At 45.7% G+C, this 21,587-nt stretch overlaps 1 protein-coding gene across 1 annotated transcript in view; it reads right to left on the bottom strand.

Moving 5' to 3' along the window:
• Positions 1–5,414: 5,414 nt before the first annotated feature.
• Positions 5,415–21,587, bottom strand: part of si:ch211-130h14.4 — a 259,467-nt gene continuing 243,294 nt past the window's right edge. Inside the window, exons 15-16 of the mRNA XM_038808643.1 lie at positions 8,132–8,240; positions 5,415–6,238 (exon numbers count right to left, since the gene is read on the bottom strand). Of these exons, the coding sequence (XP_038664571.1) occupies positions 6,089–6,238; positions 8,132–8,240 (259 nt within the window). The 3' untranslated portion in view covers positions 5,415–6,088. The remainder of the gene's footprint in view (positions 6,239–8,131; positions 8,241–21,587) is intronic.

Raw genomic sequence — 21,587 nt, 5'->3', positions numbered from 1 at the left:
CTCAACTGAGGCACCCAAACCTATAACTTTTAAGGGGTACAGGTGCTACTCAAACTCTCTTACTGAAGAAAGATGGTTTTCCCTCCAGAGAGTTCATTAAAAGCTAAGGTATTCGTGAAGGGGATGGGTGGCGATTATATCCCGGTTCCATTGTATAGTACAATTGGAGTATGATTTAATGTCAGGTTCCGTAGTGGTCGGTGTGGATAAGGAGTTACTAGTGGACAGAGTAGACTGGGGAATGATTTGGCAGGAGTGAAGGTTATCGCTTCATCCATAATTATAGTGTCCCGAGGGAAATTCTGCAGATAATGCATGAGATACCAATGGCAGGACAGATGGAAATTAGGGAAACTGGTTGGGCATTAAATGACTCAAAGAAAGCAATGTTAAAATACATTAATCACGCATCAAATGACAATGGTAGCGAATCTGATTCTGTGATACTCATGAAATTATCTCTACAAGAATGATTTGTCACAGAAGTTTGTTAAAGTGATCCGAAGAAAATCCAAATCTAATAGTACTAACAGTGATGAAGATTCAGACAAGAGTTGTGAATCTGATATGGATTTTTATTATAAAGAAATGTTAACCAACTGCTACTGAATAGACTCGTCACAAATTGATCTTGAACAGATGGCAAATAATTCTTCCAGAGCTAAGGAAGAAGACAGAAAATCGGAAGAAGAAAATTAATTGGACTTTCCTAAATGCAGCAAACCCATTGCCATCCACTTCAGGTGCAAATATTTCCCAGAGCATGCCTGTCTTGAAGTAAAATATCATGGAATTGTCTATTCAGGATGAGGACAGCAATGACTGTGAAGTGACACCAAACAAACAGCTGATTAACCCACCTCCGTTTAAAGAATGTTCATTCCATGAACTATGTCCTATCCTCGGATTCTGATAATGATATGAAAAGTAGTTGCAGGCCACCACCATTTAAAGGAACAATGTCTCTTCAATTAATTTGTAATTTGTTCAATATAAAACATGAAAACTGAATAAAAATCATTTATTTTAAAAAAACACATCCACCATGGATACTCCTAGCTACAGTTTTCACCTTGGTATATCTGAAAGTAGAGAAGAAAAGTTGAAATCTGGAAAGCACAAAGGTGTATTAGTCCATATTACTGAATGGAGATAAAAACTATGATTACGGAGACTCCGATGAAGAGGTGAAAGCTGTAAAACAAAATGGTGCATATAAAGCCAACCAACTTTGCGAAGATTGAATTCTCAGCGTAACTTGTCGCTGAAAGTAACCATGTGAACGAAAAGAGAATGTAAAGCTTGAGTGGTTGAAATGTGTCTATTGATTAAAAATGGACTAGGACAGCATGGCACAGTGGTTAGGTGAATTGGCCACACTAAACAATTGTCCCTTAATTGGGGAAAAATGAATTGGGTACTTTAAATTAAAAAAAACAAAGATGGACCAAATCGGGGTTAGGGGACTTGCCAATTAGGTGGAACCATAGGTTTGAGCCAGGGAAGCTGGACGGGAAGTTTCGGAGATGGGTAGAGAGGGTGGCCAGGGTATTAAAAGACCTGTTCCTGGGGGGACATTTTGCGAGGTTGGAAGAGTTTGGGGAGAATATTGACTGGGGGAAAGGTTTAGGTACCCACGGCTCCGGGACTTTGCAAGGAAGGAGTATCAGAGCTTCCCGATAGTGCCGGCCCCCTCATTGTTGGAAAAGGTATTGACGGCAAAGGGAATGGGGAAGGGGGTGATGTTGGCGATCTACGGATCCATGGAGGGGATCAAAGCCAAGTGGGAGGAAGAGTTGGGGGAGGATATGGAAGACAGTCTGTGGTGTGAGGTGCTCCGGAGAGTGAATGCCTCAACCTCGTGCATGAGGTTGGGGCTAATACAGCTGAAGGTCGTGTATTGGGCGCACCTCACAAGGGCAAGGATGAGCCGACTCTGAGGGAGTGGAGGATGTATGTGAGCGCTGTGGGATCGGCCCCGCCAACCATGTACATATGGTTTGGTACTGTCTGAAGCTGGAGAAGTAATGGAGGGAGGTTTTTCAGTGTTATCTCAGGGGTAGTGCACGTGAACTTGGAACCAGAGCCCTGAGAAGCCATTTTCGGGTGTTGGACCGGCCAGGGCAGCAGGCAAATGCGGGAGCAGATGTTTTAGCCTTCGCCTCGCTGATTGCAAGGAGACAGGTTCTGTTGGGGTGAAGGTCAGCCTCGACTTGGGAGGGTCAACTGGAATTTCTGACTCTCGAGAAGGTGAAGTTTGAGCTGAGGGGGATAAAGTAAGGGTTCTACAATTAGAACATAGAACAGCACAGAACAGGCCCCTCGGCCCTCGATGCCGTGCCGAGCAATGATCACCCCACTCAAACCCATGTATCCACCCTATACCCGTAACCCAACAACTCCCCCCCTTAACCTTACTATTAGGACACTACGGGCAATTTAGCATGGCCAATCCACCTAACCCGCACATCTTTGGACTGTGGGAGGAAACCGGAGCACCCGGAGGAAACCCACGCACACACGGGGAGGACATGCAGACTCCACACAGACAGTGACCCAGCCGGGAATCGAACCTGGGACCCTGGAGCTGTGAAGCATTTATGCTAACCACCATGCTACCGTGGGGACTGTTTTCTTGCACTTTCGAGAATTGGCTGCATCAAACATTGTGGGGGTGGTTGGGGGTTATCGTTGTTCTTGAGTACATTGTTTTCCGATTGATTGTTAATTCTCTTTTTTTTAACTTGGAATGTACGGGTGATGTTTGGGTCTGTATATTGAAGGAGATGCTGTTTGGGGGATTGGTACTGCATTTGCTTTTGTTTGTTTTCTCATGTTTATTTGATGAAAATGAGGAGAATTAATTTTTTTTAAAAAAATGAACCAAATATTTCTCTTCATTGACAATACTGGCTGCAGAAGATCCTCAAAACTTGGGTAACATTTATTGACAAAAGACTGACTGCATTACCCGAGAAACAGAAAGAGACAGAAATGCAGAAGAAATTCATTCACTGGGCTCTCTCCAATGACGGTCATAAACCTGACAAAGGGAAGCATGTTATCTTTGATTTGAGAGTGAAAACAAGGCGCTGCTTGAAGATATTAGAGGGAGTTCTAAAACCAAAGATGTAAACCTATCCGCAGAAGAAGAACGGAGCAAAGATCTAACAAAGATACTGAATAAATATTGACAGATTTGTAGGGTGCACTATATTAACTAATCATGGTGTAGAGATAGGAAACTCCCATCGAGTTTGCACCAACCCTCTCAAAGTGTACTCCACACGGGCTCACTCCCCCACCCTATCCCAATAACCCCATAAACTCACCTACAAATCTTTTTTGGATACAAAGGAGCAATGTGGCATAGCCAGTCCACCTAATCTCATGGGCGAAATTCTCCGACCCACACGCCGGGTGGGAGAATCGCGGGAGTGCTGGGCGATTCCCGCCATGCTGCCCTGGCACACGCACGCGATTCTCCCACACTCCCCCCCCCCCCCCCCCCCCCCCGATTCTCCCACACTCTTCCCCCCCCCCCCCCCCCCCCAAACGGCGTGCCACGTTTCACTACAGGCCGCTCGGAGAATCGCCGCTCGCCGTTTCTAACGGGCGAGCGGCGATTCGCCGGCCCGCATGTGCCGAGCGCCCTGCCCAATCCGACGGGTTCACGCCGGCGCCAACCATACCTGGTCGCTGCCGGCGTGAACAGCGCTTGATCGCTGTGTGTGCGGCCTGGGGGGGGAGCGAGGATCGAGCACCGGGGGGCGCTCAGTAGGGGTCTGGCCCGCGATTGGTGCCCACCGATCGGCGGGCCAGCGTCTCTAAAGGACGCACTCTTTTCCTCTGCGCCCGCGGGGAGGATGGAAACTGCGCATGCAGGGTTGGCGCCGCCCAACGTGCGGATGCGCGGGTGACGTCATTTACGTGCCACCGGCCGCGTAATTTACGCGCTGCCTCTTTGACGCGGCGCCAAGGCCCGGCGTGTGAAATTGACGCGCGCCGCTCCTAGCCCCTGGGGGTGGGAGAATAGGGGGTGAGGAGCGGCCTCCGACGCCGGAGTGAAACACTCCAGTTTTCACTCCGGCGTCGGCACTTAGTCTCCCGATGGGAGAATTTCGCCCCATATCTTTGGAACGTGGGAGGAAACTGGAGCACCCGGAGGAAACCCGCGCAGACATGGAGAGAATATGCAGATTCCACACAGACAGTAGCCCAAGGCTGGAATTGAACTCTGGTCCCTGGTGCTATGAGGCAGCACTGCTAGCCACCATGTCGCTTTTAGGGAGGATGGTATGGAAGGGCCCTTCCTGTGCTTCCCTTATTTTCTCTCTCTTTATTTTTGCTGTTGTAATTTTTATTCATGGATGCTTAATGGACATATATATCTAAGTCAAGCAGGGGAAGTGAGGAATTCAAAAGTTACAAAACAGAACACTCTGCTAGCCTTCAGAGAGCCGAGCTCAGGCTTTTCGACACCTGAGAGATTGGTGGGACTCAGTTCGATTGGTGGACTGGTGGCCAGAAGGCCTTATTTTGCCCGGTAACAGACCGTGAATGGATCCTGCCTGAGTGGTAGGATTTTCAGAGATCCAGGAGCAAGTCAGGCAGGTCCTTGGTACTCGGAGAAAAGAAACTCTCTCTCGTTCGTGTTTTTTTTCCAGAAAAGCGGTCCAACAGTGTTTCAGTTCTGAAACTTCAGAGATCTGAATGAATCTACAATGAAAGCCTAAATTGAAGGAAGGTGCTATGAGACCACCATCTGAAGCAAAGACTGTTAACTTTTTATTTTCATTATTATTTTACCCCCTCTTCTCCCCTCTGTGTTTGTCTGTCTTGTTTGTGTGTAGAAGGCGGGACAAGTTTAAGTGGGGGGGGACGGGGCAGGGGGGTTAGAAATTAGATAATAGTTTTTTTTTATAATTTAGAGTACCCAATTCATTTTTTTCAATTAAGGGGCAATTTAGCATGGCCAATCCACCTACTCTGCATATCTTTTTGGGTTGTGGGGGTGAGACCCATGCAGACACGGGGCGAATGTGCAAACTCCACATGGACAATGACCCAGGGCTGATATCGAGCCAGCAGTGCTAACCACTACGCCACCATGCTGCCCGAAATTAGATAATAGTTAACCTGTTGTATTAGCTACATATTTAATTATACTTACTGTTATTAATAAAATTAGTTCAGTTTAAATATGTAAACTCGATAACTAGTTATTAGGCAGCTAAGGGCCAAAGACTTTGGGTGTTTTTCTAAGAATGATTTATTAATTTCAATTATGTTGCCACTCCGGGTCAAGTGGGGCTGGAATTGACTGGTCTCTAACTAGCCCAGGGGGGTCGTAATAAGTCACTTTATTACATCAATGTATAGTGTTAAATGACACCAAAAATATTTCACAAATGTAACTTACACTTGCAATTTTATTAAATTTTGTGTAGAGTTAAATGAAGGATGGTCGACTTTCTTCAGAGTACAGAAGTGATCAAGAATACAAAAATACACGCTGAAATCTAAAGTTCTGAAACTTGAATGTGGTAATATTACCCAAAACAACATAAAATGAACTCTTTGAGATGTGCATTTACACATTTCATTACATAGTAACCTGCTTGCACACTGGCAATAAAATGACAATGCATTATAACAATGCCTGTTCTTGCAACAAATCTGATGTGCCGTCTACATGATGTCAAGAGGTAATTTTAAGTTTTGAATATATTTCTGGAACGAGGATGGGCAATGTTACTGTACTTTTGTTCTCATTTATGCCTAGGTCTGTGATTTCTAAATATATCAAATTAAGTAAAACTGATTAGATTTAACTCTTGTTCAAAAATAATTGTGCCTATTTTAGTTGCTAAGCTACTTTTAGCCTCTTCTTAAAAAGAGGCACTCATTTGTAATAACAGGAACATGTAATAACATGTCAGTTCTAATTGGAAGTTCTTCGCAGCAAATGGATTTAAAGATTTTGTCAGCAATAAATTTGAGCTATTATCTGAAATTAGAATAAAGTAGATTTGACATCAGTCATATCCCTCAATTAGGTGAACACCATGCATGACTTACAAAATAGCTAGTTGCATCCTTTGCTATCTCCATTCTTTACCAAAATAGGTGCTGTGTTCAAGCAATGTTCTGTGCTGAGGCTCTGGTCGAATCTCTTGGTTTCTCTCATTCCTATGTTTACATAGTTTGTCCAAAGACCACTGGGACGTTTGGCTTCCTAAAAGATAAAATTATTGTAAGTCCAACATTATTACATAAAGTGTTTTATTTGGTTTTCATCATATATGGCAAGAACTATTGGAGCAAGGGCTAGTGCAGGCTCGATGAACTAAATATACTGCTTCTGCACTGTAGACATTCTTTGATTCTATGATTGCTTCTGGGTTTCCACTTATCCCACAATAACTTTCACCGCCTTGCTTATCAAGAATCTATTTAATTCTTAAAAATATTCAAAGATTCTGGGCCGGATTCTCCGACGCTGAAATCGCATTCGGTGATCGGGCAGAAAATCCCCTCTGGCGCCAAAATGGGGGGGCAGCGCCGCTTTTGCGATGGTCCGCCCCCCATCCAAACTTGCGAGTATGCCACATGCCGTATGGACGGCCTCGGGACGTCACCTGAGGCTGTGGGCCGAGTTCTCGACGGCGTGGGTTGTCCATGCTATTTTATTTCGGGAACCGGACAAAGTCCAGTGCCACCGCGGTCGGGCCGGGTGGTGGGGGTTGTGGGGGGTGGTCTGGGGGTGGCCAACCCGGACAAAAGGGGGTATTATGTGGCAGGCTGGGTCCGCGCACGGCGACGGACCCGGCAATTCTCCGGCTGTATCCGCAGCTAGAGCTGGGGTCTTTACTCTGTGTGCCTATTTGCCCCACTCACCAGACCGGATCGGTGGAGGTTTTGCGCCGTTTTTGTTTTCAGGTGTATAACGCCACTGTTCCCACACCGGCGTGAGCACTTAGTCTCAAAATCGGTGAATCCAGCCCCAAAGAGTCACAACCGTCTGAGAGGAATAATTTCTCCATATCCCTGTCTTATTTTTAAACAGTGACCTCAGTTATAGATTCTTCCACAAGAGAAAACATCCTTTCCATATCCACCCTGTCAAGGTAATATCCCTCAGGATCTTCTGTTTCAATCAAGTCACCTCTCTCACTTTTTAATCTCCAGCAGCTATAAGCCTCGCGTATCCATCCTTTCCTCATAAGACAACCTGCCCATTCCAGGTATTAGTCTAGTAAACGTTCTCTGAATTGCTTTAAACGCATTTACATCCATCCTTAAATAAGGAGATCAATATTGTACATAGTGCTTTGGATGTCGTCTCACCAACTGAAGCATTGTTTCCCCCCCCCCCCCTACTTTTGTCATCCGTTCCCCTTGCAATAAACAATAACATTCTAGTAGCTTTCCTGATTACTTGCTGTATCTGCATGCTAACCTTTTGTGATTCATGCACTCTCACATCTAGATCCCTCAGCATCTCCGAGCTCTGCAGTCTCTCACCATTTAGATAATATGCTTCTTTATTTTTCTTGCCAAAATGGATAATTTCACATTTTCCTGCATTATTCTCCATTTGCTTGATCTTTGCTCACTCACTTTATCTATGTTCCTTTGTAGCCTTTTATGTCCTTTTATATCCTCTTCACAGCTTTCTTTCCTACCTATCTTTGTATCATCAGTAAATTTAGCAACCATATCTTTTGGTCCCTTCATTAACATAATTTATGTAAATTGTTAAAAAGTTGAAGTCCCAGCTTTGATTTCTGTGGCACACCACTCTTTACATCTGGACATTTTTTTTTGCCAAACAAAGTGTTTATTTTAATATCAGGCTTACTCAGGTCAAAATAAGTGCTTTGAACCTGGATGTACTTGATCCACTTTAAAATACCTGTTCCGATGTATAGAAAGGAAAAATGTCACCTGAATTATCTGGTATTCTTAACAGGTGCCTGAATGTGGTGACTGGGGGCTTTTCACAGTAACTTCATTGAAGCCTACTTGTGACAATAAGCAATTTTCATTTCATTTCATTGGTAGTCTGAACACTTCTCTCGACTACTTAGTGTCACCTACATTCCTAACTACAACCAAATATACTCACCACAATGTAGTTGTTTGGGAGAATATCTTCAATATTCAACGGCACATAAACATTCACAGGGTCTGGAGGAACCTGCTTCCAGCTTTGCTTGAGCTTGTGACTTGCAGCTCTGTCAGATAAGTGGCACAAGACAGAGCAAAGAATTCAATTAACTATCAAAATGTTCACTGTTGGATAAAATATGTTGAATGTTATTGCACAACTAGCTTGAAATGCAGACTTGTATCTCTAGGTATCAGGACATTGTACAAACCTAGAACATACATTTAAAAACAACACAGTTCCATTTATATGGCATCTGGGGACTGTTGACAAAGCCAACATTTGTTGCCTATCCCTAATTACCCTTAAAGGGGGAGGTGAGCCATCTTCTTGAACTGTTGCAGTCCATTTGGTAAAGATACACCCACAATGCTGTTAGGAATTTTGGATTATAACTCCGTGACATGAAAGGACAGAGATTATATTTCCTAATTAGGATGTGCGGGGTGGCATATTACAGGTGATGGTGTTCCTCAGGGTAGCACGGTAGCACATTGGTTAGCACTGTTGCTTCACAGCACCAGAGTCCCAGGTTCGATTCCCGCTTGGGTCACCATCTGCGCGGAGTCTGCACTTTGTCCCTGTGTCTGCGTGGGTTTCCTCCGGCTGCTCTGGTTTCTTCCCACCAGTCCTCGAAAGACGCGCTGTTCGGTAATTTGGACATTCTGAATTCTCCCTCTGTGTACCCGAACAGGCGCCGGAATGTGGCGACTTGGGGATTTTCACAGTAACTTCATTGCAGTGTTAATGTAAGCCTACTTGTGACAATAATGATTATTATTATTGTGTCTGCTACCTTTGCTTTTTTAAGGTGGTAGAGGTTGAGGGGTTTGGGAGGTGCTGTTGAAGGATTGCTGGCAATTTGCCGTTGCACATTTGTAAATGGTACACACTGCACTATGGCAGGGGGAGTGAATGTTTAAAATGGTGGATGGGCGTCAATAGATGGAGTGCTGATCAACCTGGCTGCTTTATTCTGAAAGGTGTTGAGCTTATTATCAGAGCTTCTGGATATTATTATTCTGGTGTTATTGGATAGGCAAGTGGAGAATATTTCATCGCACACTTGACCTGTGCTGTGAAGTTGATAGGCTTTGACAGTTAATCGCCACAGAATTCCTAGTGTTTGACCTTCTCTTGTAGCTACAGTATTTATGTGGCTGGTCCAGTTACGTTCCTGTTCAGTGATAACCCCAGGATATCGATGTTGCAGGACTCGTCAATAGTAATAATATTGAGTTTCAAAAGGAGCTGCTCAATGCTTAGCAGTTGTGTGAAGTGAATGCTGCTTGCCACTTATCAGCCCAGGCCTGAATATTGTCCATAATCACAGAAAATACAGTGCAGAAGAGGCCTTTAAGCCCCTCCAAGTCTGCAGCAACGCCTGAAATACACCTGACCTACCTTATCCCATTTGCAAGCACTTGGCCCATAGCCTTGATGTTACGTGTGGGTGAGGGATTAGGTCTAGGTAGGGTGATCTTTGGAAGAGTTGATGCAGACTTGATGGGACAAATGGCCTCCTTCTACACTGTAGGAGTTCTATTATGATGTGCCAAATGCTCATCCAGGTGCTTTTTAAAGGATGTGAGACAACCCTCCTCTATCACCCTCCCAGGCAGTGGGAATAAAGATTTTTCCTCACATTCCCCCTCACCTTGAACTTGTGTCCCCTAGTGACTGACCCTTCAACTAAGGGGAACAGCTGCTCCCTATCCACCCTGTCCGTGCCCCTCATAATCTTGTACACCTCGATCGGTTGCCCCTCAGTCTTCTCTGCTCCAGCAAAAACAACCCAAACCTACCCAGCCTCTCTTCATAACTTAAATGTTCCATCCTAGGCAACATCCTGGTGAAACTCCTCTGCATCCCATCCAGTGCAATTACAGCCTTCTGTAATGTGATGACCAGAATTGCACACGGTACCCCAGCTGTGGCTTCACCAAAGCTTTATTGAATTCCAACATGACCTTCCTGGTTTTGTAATCTATGTCTCAACTGATAACGCCATGTGTCCTATATGCCCTTTTCACCACCTTATTAACCTGCTCTCCCGCCTTCAGAGATCTACAGACGAAAAAGCCAAGGCTTTTGTTCCTTGGAAGTTCCCAGTGTCACGCCATTCATTTGAATAATTGTCCAGTTTCTCCTTCCAAAGTGTATCACCTCACGCTTTTCAGGGTTAAATTACATCTGCCATTTATCTGCCTATTTGACCATCCTGTTTATATCTTCCTGTAACCCAAGACACTCAAACCTATTTTTAACATATTCCCAACATAGTCACCTGTCATTTATACAACTGACGAATAATAAGGGACCCAACACAGATCCCTATGATATACCATTGGGCACTGGCTTCCAGTCACTAAACCAGCCATTTGTCCTCACCCTCCTTATCCTACAGCTAAGACAATTTTGAATCCACCATATCATGTTACCCTATAATCCCATGTGCATTTTCCTTCTTTATAAGTCTCCCTTGTGGGACCTTGTCAAAGGCTTTGCTGAAATCCACATAAACTACATCAACCCCACTACCCTCATCGACACACCTGGTCACCTAAAAAAATTCAACAAAATTTGTTCAGCATTTCTGGGCAGCACGGTAGCACAAGTGGATAGCACTGTTGCTTCACAGCGCCAGGGTCCCAGGTTCAATTCCCCGCTGGGTCACTGTCTGTGCGGAGTCTGCACGTTCTCCCGTGTCTGTGTGGGTTTCCTTCGGGTGCTCCGGTTTCCTCCCACAATCCAAAGACGTGCAGGTTAGGTGGATTAGCCATGATAAATTGCCCTTAGTGACCAAAAAGGTTAGGAGGGGTTATTGGGTCATGGGGATAGGGTGGAAGTGAGGGCTTAAGTGGGTCGGTGCAGACTCGATGGGCCGAATGGCCTCCTGCACTGTATGTTCTATGACTTCCTTCTGTCAGAGCCATGCTGACTATCCCTGATCAAACCTCATCTCTCCAAGTGGAGATAGATTCTCTCCTTCAGAATTTTCTCTAATAGTTTCCCCACCACTGACATGAGACTCACTGATCTGCAGTTCCCTGACCTGTCTCCACAAACCTTCTTGAGTAGTGGAACCACATTAGCTGTTCTCCAGTCCACTGGCACCTCCCTTGTGGCCATAGAGGAAATAAAAATTTGGGTCAGAGCCTCTGCAATCTCTTCCTTCGCCTCCCACAGCAGCCTAGGACGCAATTCATCATGACCTGGAAATTTGTCCACTTAAACCTGTCAACACCTTGTCACTCCCTATATCAATTATACCTTGTTAATCCCTTGTCACCCCTATGTCTTGTTACATATGGATAAAGACTGCTTAAGTATCTGAGGAGTTGCAAATAGTATTGAATACTATGCAATCATCAGCAAACATCCCCACTTCTTCCCTTATGTTCAAAGGCAAGTCATTCATGAAGCGGTTGAAGATGGTGGGGGCTAGGACACTACTCCAAGGAACTTCTGTAGTGATGTCCTGGGGCTAAGATGACTGGTCTTCACTAGCCACAAAAAACATTTTTTTGAGGTATGATTCCAACCAGTGGAAGAGTTTTCCTCAAGATTTTCCAAGGGTGCCCTATGCCTCATAAGTAGTATAGGATACTGCTTTTACAGAGTACTAAACTCTGATTTGAAGGATTGATCTCTTTCTAAAATGTAGCTCAATTTTGCATTTAGTATTTAACTGAACTCTTCGTTTCTTTCAATATTAGTCAGTGGCAAACAAGCTACCTGCTGAATAGATGGATATTTAGAACTAGTAATTACTGTCAGCAGGGCTGACTCGGGTCTTTGCAAATTTTGCTAGTATAAAAACAGAGGCCTTTGTTGCACATGTTACTGCTTGTACAGACTACTAAATTCGGGCAAAGGAGGTGGTGCTAATCTCTTATTGTAGTAAAACAATGGAGAGATCTGAGAGGGAACAGGAGGAACAGACCTGAGGACTGAGGTGTGGAGGTATTAATTAAAGTTAATAGTTTTAAATGTTCCTGAGTTTGAGTGGTAACTGGAGTCACCGCAGGGCATCAGGGAGCTTGAGAGTTTCATGGATCATGCATTCCAGGAGGTGGCCACCCCACAGGCAGAGAGAGTTCCGAGTAGTAGATGGGTGGCTATTCTGAAGAGTAGGAAAAGACAGGAAGTGTGTAACTCTCAGTATGGTACTCCGCATTGGGGACTTCTGGCAGTGATGACATCTTGAAGGATTGAAGTCCAGACAATGGCACCAATGATAAGGGACTGCAAACTGTAGATCTGCAGCAGGTGCAAGAGATTTTATAGTTACGGGTAGAAGGATATTTTTGTAACTGCTGTGCATGGTGTGTTGCTTCTCTTGTTCCTGGGTAAAAGATATCACGGTGAATGTGGAGAATATTTTCCAGGGGAAGAGAGTGATCCAGACGTTATGGTAAATGTTGGTACCAACAAAGATAATAATCTTTAGATTACCCTCCGTGCTGCACTCCAATGCAAATAGAAATAGGAAGATAGAGAAAATCAATAAATATGTAGCTTGTGACATGGTGCAGAAGGGAGGGTTTCAGATTCTGTGGTATTGGACCAAAGTTTGGGGCAGGAAGCACCTGTTAAAGTGGGACAGGTTGCACCTCAACACGACTGGGACCAGCATCCTTGAGGAGTGGATTATTAGTTGGTTGGGGAGGGTTCAAACTAAATTGGGCAGCAACAAATAGACGTAGAAAAGAGGGATAAGGTGTTGGAGGCCTGTCACTGACCATACTGTCCTCCAATAATATTGAGGATTCCATATCCATATCTGAGGCAGAGTCTTCCATCTCATGCAAACCGGAGTCTGGTCCTTAACAGTTGTGCTCCCTGGCTCATGAGTGGTAAGCAAGGGGGACGAGGAACTGATTAGGCTGGTGGAGCTACCGCTTGTGCGGGTTCTCTGCCCTTGAGATGGTCCACACGTGTAGTCCATTCCCTGGTTTTGACTGTGTAGGACAGTATTTTTCAAACTTTTTGTGCCGGGTTCCACTTTTACCAATTGTCCGACTTTCGCAACATACTATTTTCGTTGACCTTCAATGCAACAGGTAAGTCTGCTTGGTTCTCACAATCTCACTCCAATCAGATTCACGAGCAGAGGGCAATGCGCATATCAGGTGCAGAGTTCAGCCGGCTCCTTTGTGCTGTCTTCATCTTTGTGAGGACGGAATATCAAACCTCCCACATGTAGGTTGTTGTCAACGGCAAAAGCAACAAAATGCTTGTTTTACTCAGCATGGGATACTCATCGGAGATGCGACTCTCGAATGCTGATAGCCTCATGGACTAATGCCGTGTTTTTAATGTGCTGTCACAGGTGAGGCGCAGAAGTTCAGTCTTGAGTCAGCTGTAAGTTAATACTTGACTGGGGTCTCGAACGCAAAAGGTTTTTTCACCCACCGCTTCTCTTTATCAAAATCTGAAACTTCTTCTCTGGAAAGTAGTGATAAAACCTCTTAATCAGTGCAGCCAGATGCGACGGAATAAGTCTTGCCAGTCTATTGACAGTTCCCTTACTAACACTGTTTTGTTCAATGTGTTGTAGTTTTGTGGGGAACATGTAATTTTGGCTTCATACTCGCATTTGCCAAACTTTCAGTGACTTTTGGAAAGCATCTATTTGTTCACAGTGCGGAAAACAATCATCATCCTTCCCTTGCAATTTGAGGTTCAATTCATTTAAAGTTTCATCATCAAATGAATCAGCCAGAGGACACGATTTCTCAAGGAGGAAACCATGGATTTGATACCTCCGTTCATAAACTCTGACAAAACGGCAGCACGGTGGTGCAGTGGGTTAGCCCTGCTGCCTCACGGCGCCGAGGTCCCAGGTTCGATCCCAGCTCTGGGTCACTGTCCGTGTGGAGTTTGCACATTCTCCCCGTGTCTGCGTGGGTTTCGCCCCCACAACCCAAAGATATGCAGGGTAGGTCAATTGGCCACATTGAATTGTTCCTTAATTGGAGAAAATGAATTGGGTATTCTAAATTTATTTAAAAAAACTAAAAATAAACTCTGACAAGCACCCAACACCTTAACAGGCAACATTCCTGTGTGGAACAATAAATGTGTGTGCTCAGCTCCAATATTGAGACAGAGTCTCAAAAAGCCTTGTATTGAAAGTGCTGCGTTTAATGAAATTTACAGGGCAGCATGGTGGTGCAGTGGTTAGTTAGCACTGCTGCCTCATGGCACTGAGGACCTGGGTTCGATTCCGGCCCTGGGTCTCTGTGCATGTGGAGTTTGCACATTCTCTCCATGTCATAATATACACACAAGTATATGATGGTGCACAGACAGACTGACTGACACACTGAATGACCAATCAACACACAAAACACAGCAGCCAATCACCAGACAGGACACGTCCACTATAAAGCCAGAGGGTACTAATTTTCCCGCTCTTGGGATGCAGCCTCTGAGACAGCCAGAGCCCGTGAGCAGCAACACGAACATCCACCATGTGCTCGCAGTATATTCTGGTCAGGTTAGCCTCAGGTCTCCAGTCAACTTAGCATAGTGTCAACCCACAATTCAAGTATGTTTAACAGTTCATAGTTCAATAAAATAGAGTTGAATTTCTACAAGTGTTGGAAGCCTGTCTCTCTCATTGCTATGGTAAACGCAGTGTTCGCAGACCCAGCAGACCCAACACATCAAACCCCACAACCTAAAAAAAAGATGTGCCACGTAGGTGAATTGGCCACGCTAAATTACCCTTTAATTGGAAAAAAAAGAATTGGGTACTCTAAAATATAAGAAGAATAATTTATTAATGAAATTTGCAACTTTCACAATTCCAGATCAGATGGAATTCCTTTTCATGCTAATGTCTTGTAGTGAATAAACAATGATTGCACACAATGTCCTGACCAGTCGCCTCCTTAATCCTTATTATTATAACTCGGCTGTTTTTGCCAGTCTTGTTGGCTGCTCCATCGCTTGTGATTCCTCTGCAATTAACCCAATCGAACCTACACTTTCCAACCACGTATCTATTCAATGCTTCAAAAATCACTGCGCCAGCCATGTTGGTTGATAATGTCAGCCAGCACAGCATATCCTCAACAAATTCACTGTGCCAAACATAACTTTTAAAACAAAAATTTATTCAAGGCATTTTCACATAAACATGCAAAAGCAGAACAGCTAAACGGCATTGTAAATAACCATCACCCATTAATCCACCCCCGCTCCCTTAATACCGCCCCTTCTCACATCCCACCTTCCCCATTCTCTCCCCCCACCCCCCGGTGACCCCTCAAACCTCCTTAAAATAAAATCCAATAAACACCTTCCACCTCCAAGTGAACTCATCCACCGACCTCCTTAAGACGAATTTAACCTTCTCCAGCCTCAGGAATTCCTCCAGGTCACTCGCCCACATCTCCATTTTCGGCGGGTCCGAGTCCTACCCAAGCAAAATCAGTCTCCGGCCTATTAAGGAGGCAAAGGCTAGAACATTTGCCTCTCTCACCCCCTGGATTCCTGGGTCTTCCAACACCCTGAATATTGCCACCTCTGGATTCAGGACCACCCTCATGCCCAGCACTTCTGATATTACATCTGCGAACCTGCCAGAACCTCTTCAGCCTTGGACACGCCCAGAACATGTGGATTTGTGGGCTCCCCCGCACACTGCCCACACCTATCCTCTACCCTCTCAAAAACACCTACTCACCCATGCTACTGTCATATGCGTTCTATGTATTACCTTTAACTGGATGAGGCTTAACCTCACACACAACGAGGATGCATTCACCTTCCGCAGATCCTCTGCCCATGTCTCGGCCCCACCTTCCCTCCCAGCTCCTCCTCCTCCTTATGTCCCCCAACAGTTCATCAACACCTTGTAGACATCGGATACCTTTCCATCCCCAATCTCATCCTTCGACAGTACTTTGTCCTGCAACCCCAGGGGCGGCAACCCAGGAAAGGACAGCACCTCTCTCCTTACAAAATCCTGGACCTGCAGGTACCTGAAACCATTCCCCCTGGGCAGCTCATACTCATACTCCAGGTCTTCCGCCCTTGTAAATTTGTCCCCTATGAACAGATCGTCAAATCCCTGCTCCATCCCTGCTTGCTGGCACCCCCGAAACCTCGCATCCAACATCCCTGGCGCAAACCTGTTACTTGCACACCCCCAACCCCAGACATCCTCAGGGCCGATACCACCAGCGGGCTCACGGAGTACCTGGCCAGCGAGAACGGCAGAGGCGCTGACAACAAAGCCCTCAAACTTCTTCCCTTGCATGATGCCACCTCCATCCGACCCCTGGCTGGCCCCTCCCCCACAACCCATTTCCTAACCATAGCAATATTCGCCGCCCAGTAGTAGTTCATCATGTTTGGCAGCGCCAGCAACCCCTCCCCTCGCCCCCACTCCAAAAAGACCCTCCTAACCCACAGGGTTTTTCCCACCGACGCAAACCCAGCGATCAACGCATTAACCTTTTTTAAAAACGACTTTAGGACGGAAATTGGGAGGTTCTGAAACGCAAACAGGAACCTTGGTGTTACTGTTATTTTTCTGTTTGCACCCGCCCTGTCAGTGACAGCGGCAGCACATCCCATCTCTTGAAATCCCCTTTCATCTGCTCTACCAACCAAGTAAGTTTCAACTTGTGCAGCTGCGCCCAATCTGAGTCACATGGATACCCAAGTATCTAAAGTTCGCCCCCACCATCCTGAACGGCAGCTCCCCATACCTCTCTCCTGCCCTCTTGTCTCAATCGGAAACACCTCGTTCTTTCCCATATGCAACATGTATCCCGAGAACCAGCCAAATTCCTCTAAACTCCCCATGTGATCCCCGATACTGCCCAATGGGACTGAAATGTATAACAGGGTGTCTGCATAGATACCCTATACTCGACACCGCAACCCCCCGCCCCGCCCGGACTCAATTCCCCTCCAGTTCCTCGATACCCTGAGCGCCATTGCCAGTGGCTCTATAGCCAAGGCGAAAAGCCAAGGGGAGAGCGGGCACCCTGCCTCGTCTCCGAACTTTGTTCGACTTGCGACCGCTGCCTTGTACAACAACTGGACCCAGTCCATAAACCCATATCTGAATCCGAACTGCCCTAACACCTCCAGTACATACTCCAACTCCACCCGGTCACACGCCTTCTCCGCATCCATAGCCACCACTACCTCTATCTCCTGCTCCTCCGGAGGCATCATGGAAACATTAAGCAGCCCCCTCACGTTCGGTGTCAACTGCCTCCCCTTTCAAAAGCCCGTTTGTCCTCTCCTATCACCGCTGGGATGATATCCTTGATTCGTGAGGCCAACACCTTCGCCAACAACTTGGTGTCTACATTCAGTAACGATATTGGGTGGTACGACTCGTACTACTCTGCATCCTTATCCTTTTTTAATATCAAGAACATTTTAATCCAGGGCCTCTTTCCTCTGCTGACAGAACTGTCCATTGAGGCACTCTATTAACTGCTTTGTTGACCACCTGGCAGGCAGAACAGCCCCCTTGCCCTCCACCACCTTATCCTGTGGTGGATTACAAAGACTCTCCTGCTCCAGCAGCTCTTTCCTTTTTGCCCCACTCCTAGTCTGTGGATCCATTCCCAGCCACACCTGAGGAGTAAAACCTTCCCCATACACTCCTGCACCTCTTACACACAAATATTTCACCCTACAGGCGGGGAAAAGACCAAAAAAAACCCACTTGAGCCACCAAATGTGCGACCGCTCACTCCATGGCAGCCACCGGAAATCTGTGCCAAACCTACCAACACAAACTGGCAAGGTTGTACAATCTGAAATGTCTGTGGCTGGATTCTCCGTTCCTGAGACTAAGTGTGGACATCGGGACAGGATTCGTGGAGTTCCACGGCAGCAAAACTGGTGCCGCACGTGAACTAATTCTGCTACTGTTAAGGGGCTAGTGCCCGCACCACATGGAACACAATCAATTCCAATGAGAAACGGTGCCGGATTCGTCGGTTGCGCGATTGACACTCAGGAGGCTGATTAGCTGCATCCACATATACACACTTCACTCCCCACATACACCATCCCAGCCAACAAGACGGCATTGTTGCGCTGTTGCACGCCAACATGGCTGATTGGTCGGCTGAGACCAGAAGGCGCCTAGGGGGGGTGGCCTAGTGGCCGCTCATACAACCTATGGCCCTAATGGGCAGTCAGCAGCGTGTGCAGCTGCATGGCTGCATTGCATATCGTGGCAATGGTGTTCCATGCCCATCCACCCCGACCCCACAGCTCATCTGGCCAGCCCCACTTCTCCATCCAACCCTGGCAGGAGCCCCCCCCCCCCCCCAGCCAGTGGCACAACTGTCAGCCAATGACGAAGTTGGACACTTTCCGTACCCCCCTATCCCTCCCTCAGCAGCCACGGCGCCTGTTTCATGATTTTAAAAGTACAATCAAACCTCGATGTCAAGAATTCGGCCCAATGGAGGCGGAGAATCGCGGAGGCCCCGGAGAATACCAGATCAGGCCCGCTAATGAAATGCCAATGGCGTTTGCTGTACGTGTGTTTTGGAATGCATTGATGTCGCTGTCGAGGCGAATTGCGATTTGGCATGAAATTGGAGCCTGCTGAGATTTCGGCATCGGAACCAATTCTCCGCCCAATGGCGTTTCCGGATTCCCGAATCGGCCAACGGAGAATCCCGCCCCTGTACTTTCATCCAGTTGTATTGGGAACTCCTGTGCTGACTTTAAACAAAAAATAAACTGGGCTTCTAAATTCTCAGCAGTATCACAAATGCGGCAAGCCACTATGTTATCACTAAGTGGGATGTAGGGTGGCATGGTGGCTCAGTGGTGCTGCAGTGGTTAGCACTGCTGCCTCGCAGCGCTGAGGACCCAGGTTCGATCCTGGGTCACTGTCCGTGTGGAGTTTGCACATTCTCGCTGTGTCTGTGTGGGTCTCACCCCCACAACCCAAAAAGATGTGCAAGATAGGTGGACTGGCCACACTAAACTGCCTCTTAATTGAAAAACAAATAATTGACTACTCTAAATTTATATTAAAAAATAAAGTGGGATGCATTTCAGTTTTTCAGCTGACCTCTAATTTACGAACCATGTCTAATGTTTCAGCGAGAATTCATCTCTGCTAATGTGAGGCATTTTGACTTTAGCTGCATGGTAAGCTATCTTGTAAGAGGCTAATTGTGCTTTGTCATTCATTGTAACATTTCTGCTAAGGACTTCAGTTGACGATTTAATTCTCGCTGCATCCTTTGAAAAAAATCAAGAGGTTTGTCCTCAAACTCGCCATGTTTAGTCGTCAAATGCCTTTAAAGTTTTAAGATTTTTAAGCTTTCATTTGCCAGTACTTACCTGCATGTAACACACATGGGCTCTGCAACCTGATTTCCATTGGCAAAAGCCATAACTCAAGAAATCATCTTTTTTTTTGAGATGGATAGCATTTATAACTAATTTTTTTTCTAAAAACAGTGAATGGTAAGTGAGACATTCATTACAGTTTGTTTGATGAACTACACCTTCACATGACTTGTCTTTGTTAACTGTAAACAGGGCTGAAAAGCTAATCTCCAATACTTCCAGAATTTACAAGCACAATCCCAAACTGAAAGAACCCTTAATTAAAATAATATTCAGCACCAGCAAAGCATTCAGACAGACTTACCAGGACTGTAGCTTTCGCATTTTAGCAGTCTGGTATTTTAAAAGAAATATGAATCCTTTAAAAAGCTAAAATCAGTTTCACAAATGGTAGAGAGACTAACAAAAACTAAGATTTCAAATTTACAATATCTTGAGAAAGCTTTCTTGTATAAAAGTAACATACCATAGGTAGATAACTTACAAATATTATTATTTAAATGATAAAATATTAAAGCATGTTGCTGTGCAGAGAGACCTGGGTGTGCTAGTGCATGAGTCACAGAAAGTTGGTTTCCAGGTGCAACAGGTGATTAAGAAGGCGAATGGAATTTTGTCCTTCATTGTTAGAGGGATGGAGTTTAAGACTAGGGAGGTTACGCTGCAATTATATTAGGTGTTAGTGAGGCCACACCTGGAGTATTGTGTTCAGTTTTGGTCTCCTTACTTGAGAAAGGACTTACTGGCACTGGAGGGTGTGCAGAGGAGATTCACTAGGTTAATCCCAGAACTGAAGAGGTTGGATTACGAGGAGAGGTTGAGTAGACTGGGACTGTACTCGTTGGAATTTAGAAGGATGAGGGGGGATCTTATAGAAACATATAAAATTATTGAAGGGAATAGATAGGATAGATGCGGGCAGGTTGTTTCCACTGGCGGGTGAAAGCAGAACTAGGGGGCATAGCCTCAAAATAAGGGGAAGTAGATTTAGGACTGAGTTTAGGAGGAACTTCTTCACCCAAAGGGTTGTGAATTTATGGAATTCCTTGCCCAGTGAATTCAGCAGGGGGATGTGAACCTAAATTGAAGTCCCAGTGTACAGGATGTTGAGAGTAGTGAGGTCAGGGATAGGGTTAAAAGTTCGAAAGAGGGCACCGGCAAGCAGGACGCTGGTTTGAAGTGTGTCTACTTCAACGCCAGGAGCATCCGGAATAAGGTGGGTGAGCTTGCAGCATGGGTTGGTACCTGGGATCTCGATGTTGTGGCGATTTCGGAGACATGGGTAGAGCAGGGACAGGAATGGTTGTTGCAGGTTCCAGGATTTAGATGTTTCTGTAAGAACAGAGAAGATGGTAAAAGAGGGGGGGGTGTGGCATTGTTAATCAAGGAAAGTATTACGGCGGTAGAAAGGACGCTTGAGGACTCGTCTACTGAGGTAGTATGGGCCGAGGTTAGGAACAGGAGAGGAGAGGTCACCCTGTTGGGAGTTGTCTATAGACCTCCGAATAGTTCCAGAGATGTAGAGGAAAGGATTGCAAAGATGATTCTCGACAGGAGCGAGAGTAACAGGGTAGTTGTTATGGGGGACTTTAACTTTCCAAATATTGACTGGAAATACTATAGTTCGAGTACTATAGATGGGTCAGTTTTTGTACAGTGTGTGCAGGAGGGTTTTCTGACACAGTATGTAGACTGGCCAACAAGGGGCGAGGCCGCATTGGATTTGGTACTGGGTAATGAACCCGTGTTAGATTTAGATGTAGGTGAGCACTTTGGTGATAGTGATCACAACTCGGTTATGTTTACTTTAGCAATGGGCAGGGATAGGTATATACCGCAAGGCAAGAATTATAGCTGGGGGAAAGGCAATTATGATGCTATTCGGCAAGATTTAGGATGTATAGGATGGGGAAGGAAACTGCAGGGGATGGGTACAATCGAAATGTGGAGCTTTTTCAAGGAACAGCTACTGCGTGTCCTTGATAAGTATGTACCTGTCAGGCAGGGAGGAAGTTGTCGAGCAAGGGAACCGTGGTTTACTAAGGAAGTTGAA

This window comes from Scyliorhinus canicula, chromosome 1 (assembly GCF_902713615.1).
Source record: "Scyliorhinus canicula chromosome 1, sScyCan1.1, whole genome shotgun sequence".
Taxonomy (NCBI): domain Eukaryota; kingdom Metazoa; phylum Chordata; class Chondrichthyes; order Carcharhiniformes; family Scyliorhinidae; genus Scyliorhinus; species Scyliorhinus canicula.
Note: the sequence above shows the minus strand (reverse complement) of the source record. Positions and strands in the feature narration are given on the sequence as shown.